The sequence below is a fragment of the Camellia sinensis genome, chromosome 4 (genome assembly GCF_055761805.1).
Source record: "Camellia sinensis isolate YWXY chromosome 4, ASM5576180v1, whole genome shotgun sequence".
Taxonomy (NCBI): Eukaryota; Viridiplantae; Streptophyta; class Magnoliopsida; order Ericales; family Theaceae; genus Camellia; species Camellia sinensis.
In genome coordinates this window covers 188,225,492-188,231,576 of record NC_138964.1, presented here as the reverse complement: position 1 = coordinate 188,231,576, position 6,085 = coordinate 188,225,492, and the positions used below count along the sequence as shown (strand labels likewise).

Here is a 6,085-nt window from a genome sequence, read left to right as displayed (position 1 = left end):
CATAATAAAGTTAATAATTTTATTTTTTAATATTTATAAAATTTATCACTAATTTAAAAATACTTTTTCAAATATACACTGATGTGAAATTACTTCAAAAATTAATTAGACAAATGCTTCTTCTTTTTTTGTTGAGATAATTATCAAGAAATTAACTATAACAAATGACATAAATAAATTTGAAAAAAAAAACATAAAGAGTCCTCAAACAATTAAGAGAGAGAGGGAGAGAGGGGCGTGAATTTTGCCAAGAATAGTAGCCAACAGCAATAATAGGTCCCAATTGAGGGGTGCCAAAGCCATCTCGTTGGGTAAAGAAAGAAAGTAGAAATGATATATTCTCTAATTTGAGAATCCTAATGCTGTGTTTGGTTAAGGGATTTTAGAAGGAATTTGGAAAGGAAAATGAAAAAGATAGGTGAAATGAGAATAAAATATGCCTAAATTTCACATAGTTTCACACACCTTTTCCTTTTCCTTTCCAAATTCCTCTCCAAATCTTCCAACCAAACACAGTATAAAAGAGTATAAATGATATGAAAAAAAAATAAAAAATTAAATTAAAATTAAAATATCACATCACATAAAATTTACACACTAATTAAAATTATTAAAATTTTTAAATTTAGAATTCCCAATTTTTTTTCGAAAGAAAGAGTGGAGTTGCAGGCAATTGCAGCAGGCGCACCACAAGCCTTGGCCTCAAGCGGAGAGAGAGAGAGAGAGATAGACTCTGACACTCAAACCAACAGGGACCAAGTGCTGTGGACCATCATTTTCACTTTAATTCTTCCACTACCACAGTCCCACTAAAGCACATCAAAAAAGTAAGTCTTCTCTCTCTCTCTCTCTCTCTCTCTCTTTCTCTGTCTTCTTCCCTAAACCTTGTTAGCACCTTTCTAACTGAGTTTTATGTTTGGTTTTACAATTCTTAATAGTTCTCTAACAATGGATTTTAAGGTTGCAGCAAGATTTCAGACAACATCACCATCACCATCACTATCACCAGCATCTCTCTCCTTCATTTGGAGTGTGTGTTTGTGAGGTTTCATTAGGGTTTGAGGAGCATACATACATAGATAGAGGTAGACATAAAATGAGACAGTCCTGAATCATTGTGCTGGCCGTGGTTGGTGGGAGGAGCGAAACTTGACCTTGTCGGTTGTTGTTCTGCAGTGTAAGTCAATATGCAGCAGTGCTACAAATATCGAATTTTTAAATTATTAAAATCGATAATATAAAAAATAATATTCACATCTATATTATAACATGTTCATATTTATAAATGTGAAAATTTTATTTTATATCCATAAGTTAGATAATTGAAAATTTTGGTATTCATATACTTCTCATCACAAAACCAAATCTCTGTGTTTCCTCTTTCTGATTGATGGATTTTATGGGTTTGGATGGCTGGTAGGAAACACAACCCAGAGTTGCTTCACCTCCCACTTTTCTTTTTCCTAATTCTTTTTTAATTTCCTGCTAATTTTCTTATATATATATATATATATATTTATTTATGTATGAGCCTACTGACTTTTTTAATTTTTTTTTTTGGAACAACATATACACATAGACAATTTCATTTGTAGCAAAGTTTTAATTAACTATTGAAGGGAGGAAGATATGTTATGTACTAAAAAAATAAAAACAAAAAATAAAATTTAAAATACTCAAAATTTAAATGTATTGTGTAGAATTAAATTTGATGTGATGTAAAATACATAAAATGAATCTACTTTATATATTTCAAAATTTTTATTTTTTAATTTTTTTGGAATATTTTACTAAATATTTTGTCTCATACAATAGAATTGAATAATTTACTAGATCTTTGTTTGAATTCCAAGATATATGGTTTTTTTTTTTTGTTTATTTAATGTTATATTTTTGACTCTTTAGGTTTGAACTCATTGGACAATTTTCTAAATTAATCTACTACTCAATTACTTGCTTACGTATTGGGAATAGGGTTGAAAATTAGCATTGAAATTGTTTGGTGGGTTTAGGTTAGCACTTACAACGTCCAAATCAAAAGAAAAGAGAGCACCAAAATCCTAGATTACTTGGTTGATTATATTTCATTGATTGTTTGTTCCTTCTTACATTAGATGAGTGATGACTTTGATTATGATCTTGATCATCATCAAAGAAGAGATCAATAGTGGAAAGCCAAGCTAAAGATCAAAAGTTATCATTCAAGAAATCAAATTAAATGGATAGAAGAAGAAATGAAGCCCTAGATCGCCATCATCATCTTCATCCACAGACACATATACCAGGAAAAGATTCAAACCCAGATCCATACCCATCTCCACTGCCAATTGCAACCATTTCTAGTCCATCAAACTCAAAAACACCGCCACTGCTGCCACCACCACCACCACCACCACCACCACCACCAGTTCGATACAGTGAGTGCCTCAAGAACCACGCGGTGAGCACCGGAGGTCACGTCATCGACGGTTGCGGAGAATTCATGCCTGCCGGAGAAGAGGGTAGCCCAGAAGCATTGAAATGTGCAGCTTGTGATTGCCATCGAAATTTTCACCGGAGAGAGTACGAAGGCGTGTCTCAAATTAAATCAGCTGCTAATTCTTTCTACCCTTATAATCCCAACAGAAACAGTACTATCCTTAGAACCACCACCACAACCCATCTCACTCAAGTTCCTCCTCCACTTCCTCCACCGCCGCCCCACCATAATAATCATAGATACTCTCAAGGTTTGTCCACTAGTGCCTTCATGATGGCCTTTGGTGGGGCCAGCGGAGCTCCGGCAGAGTCATCAAGCGAAGACCTTAACATGTTTCATTCCTATAATGTTGGAACACAACAACTGATGACACAACCGCCATTTTCGCGGAAGAAGAGGTTTCGGACGAAATTCACTCAAGAACAGAAAGATGGGATGGAAGAGATTGCGGAAAGATTGGGATGGAAGATCCAGAAGCAAGATGAGGAAGAAGTAGAGAAGTTCTGTGGTGAAGTGGGTGTGAAGAAACAAGCGTTCAAGGTGTGGATCCACAACAACAAACAATCCATGAAAAAGAAACAACTGTAAGAAAATCTGCAAAACTCCCTTATAGATTATTAGTCCCTAATCATATAAAGATGATAATTTATTTCTGATTTTTCCCAATCACCCATTTCATAGCATCAAAACATGTGTTCTTTCGATGATCATCAATAAAGTTTTATTTTTCACTGATCAAAAAAAAAAAAAAAACTAGACTCTTTCAAGCTTCAACTCTTTCCAATCTCCTTGTGAATTAACAATTCCAAGTTCGTTTCAAACTATTGTGATCTCATGTTAGCTCTCACTAAAGACTCAAAATTTCTAACAAAATACTTGAAATAAAAATTGAATGCACCTCTAGCATCCATTAACCCAATCTATACCTTCTTGTTCTTTAGAGTGCTATTTTTTCTTGTTCTGTTTTTATTTTTTATTAATACAGAAAACGATGGTAAATTGTTGCTGAAACATATTTTCAGAAAGTTTTCTGATAATAACCCTCTTTTTAAAAAATATCAAAAAATTATTTTCGAATTTTCTATATCTGTAAAAAAATGAGAATGATAGATGTTTTTATTTTTTGTTTTTAGAAACACAAAACTCAAAAATAAAAAATGAAACACAACCAAATAAATGTGGACAAATTTTCAGTTAGGTTCCTTCATTTTCTGCTTTTTGGCCTAGATTTCTATGTTTTATACCTCTGTATAGGCTGACTATATATATATATATATATACATTTAATTATATTAACGAAATTAGTGATTAATTTTTAAATTAGTATGTGAAGAGAGTTGAACTTTCAACCTCTCATTGGAAGCCCTTATGTCTCTTACCCCCAACTATAATAAAATTGTAATTTTTAATATCAATCAAGATATTAACTAATATGTATCAATTTTTTAATTTCTAATACCTATTTACCCTACTATAGCAGTGGAAATAAAAATTCCTTGCATGCTAACTAGTTCCAGTATGTATTAATTGATTCATGATTTGATTCACAATCGATATATCCAATTCAACTTTGCAACCGATAATTTTAAAAAACTAATGACCGCATCACTTGATCCCCAAATTATTTGATATTTCTCTGATACCATTATATGGCGGCCGATATCAATTCGCTAACACAGGTGAAATATTTAAGTGATATATAACAACTATCCCGCGATTTGATCCAATATTGAGATTATGCAGTGAGTAATTTTTCAATCATGATAGTCAATTTTCACGAACTGCAGTGTTAGATTTGTTCCTCATTCATAAGCCAACGAGGCTTAGTACATATACTTGAGATGCCTCTATACTCATTTTCAATTGGTTTTAAGTTGAAAGTTTTAATATGATATCAGTCTGAATGATCTCTAGTGGTCAAGTCTCTACCTAGTCTAGTCTCTCCCCTCTCATCTCATCTCTCTATCATTTCAACAAGCTATTTAGACTGTATGTGTATGTACGGGAAGTGTTAGACTGGTCCCGCATCGCCTTCATAAGTCATCAAGTTTGGTCAATATATTTGAGAGACCCCTCCAATCATTGTCATGTTAATTTTAAGTTGGATAATTTAATATACAGGATGGTAGCCGGTTCATCGTGATTAGTTTAAATGCTAATGGCTAAAACTTGTCTATATCCTCTAGCAATTAATCAATATATGATCTTACCCTAAGAGGGTCAATAGAAGATGACAGTCTTGGGCAGATAGTGGCTCTGAAAGTATAGCTGTCTCTACTGCTTTTTCTATTTTTCATGGCAGACAACAAAAGCAGTAAAGGATTAAAGAACGGCCACATCAACAAGAGAAAAAAAACCCTTTATTTCATGTGATAAAAGAGCAAGTAAAGGAGGTATTCCACCTGAATTATTGATGGAGAGAGAGAGAATATCAGTTCAGCTATATGCAGAAAACGTGTTACAATGTAATTATCAAGTTGTTGATCATTAAAAAATGTAAGGACTAGGCAGGCATTTGAAGGCAGGCAACAATCAAAATGATTCTTCAAAATACAACCTGAATCCTTGATCATGATTTTCAGCAAAACAAAATGAATATTACAGAAGAATCAACACGATAATGGTAAAAAAGAAAAAGAAAAGGGAGAATGTTAATAACCAGAAAAGAAGAAAGAACCACTCTAATTTGTCACATTCCCATAACATATGAGCTCTAACACCAAACAATATAGGAGTGAGTAAATTTCAGGGAAAAAAGAGAGAGCAAGGTATTCAAATGTGTCTCTTTCTCTCTTTTTGTTGGTTTCTCACCAACTGGCGCTTGGTGTTTTTCTAGCCCCAAGCTCCTCTTTATTGATATAATCTTTCATACTTTGTATGTTTCATCAATAAAGATTTTTTTTGCCGATCAAAAAAAAAAAAAAAGAAGGTATTCAAATGTGAGGAGTTATACTACTATGGAATAGTAAATTAGTAATAGCCAACAGGAGTAGCATAAGCCATAAATCTTTTATCTCCCAAGAAGTCACTATTTCTCCTCCATGGCCCATTACTCGAGCAGTCACCGTCAGCAGCTCATATAACAAGAACAAACCATAAATCTCCCAAGGCTTTTGATGTGGGTCTTGATGCGATTTCAATTGTCCAATAGCAGGTGTAACTAGGTTAGGGGATCTAATTTTACTTCAAATTTGTATGGGAACAAAAAATACTACAAGGGATGGACATTCTCTTATTGGAAGCTGATTTTTAAGGGTGAATTCTACCCAAGTGATTTGTACAAACTCTACCCTAACTTGGCTCAATAATAATATGCCATAAAACTATATTAAAAAGCTAAGCTACTCTTGTAATCATTGTTTGAAATTGACTCGAAAAATAAAAAAATTTGAACACATTTTTTAAACTAGTCAACTTTTAAAACCAAGCTTAAACCTCCTACTACTCAACTACACTCAATTCATTTACAACCCTATGCATGTTCAAAGTGTGTCGGCGATATTACAGTGATTTTGTGTCGTTATCTTCTGGATGGCATTGGCAGAGTCTAAAAGAACAAGAAAGTGAACCTCTCACCCTCCTCTCACAAAGAAGTGATAGAAAAAG

At 33.3% G+C, this 6,085-nt stretch overlaps 1 protein-coding gene across 1 annotated transcript; it reads left to right on the top strand.

Annotated features, from left to right (window-relative positions):
- Positions 1–684: 684 nt before the first annotated feature.
- On the top strand, positions 685–3,132 carry HB24 (homeobox protein 24). Its single transcript, XM_082867201.1, has 3 exons — positions 685–827; positions 961–1,177; positions 2,115–3,132. Exon 3 carries the CDS (start codon positions 2,219–2,221, stop codon positions 3,065–3,067), a length of 849 nt encoding a protein of 282 aa, XP_082723327.1. The 5' UTR covers positions 685–827; positions 961–1,177; positions 2,115–2,218; the 3' UTR covers positions 3,068–3,132.
- Positions 3,133–6,085: the final 2,953 nt, after the last annotated feature.

Excerpts from the sequence above, each read along its gene's own strand:
- HB24 (XM_082867201.1), top strand. The coding sequence starts at position 2,219 with ATGGATAGAAGAAGAAATGAAGCCCTAGATCGCCATCATCATCTTCAT.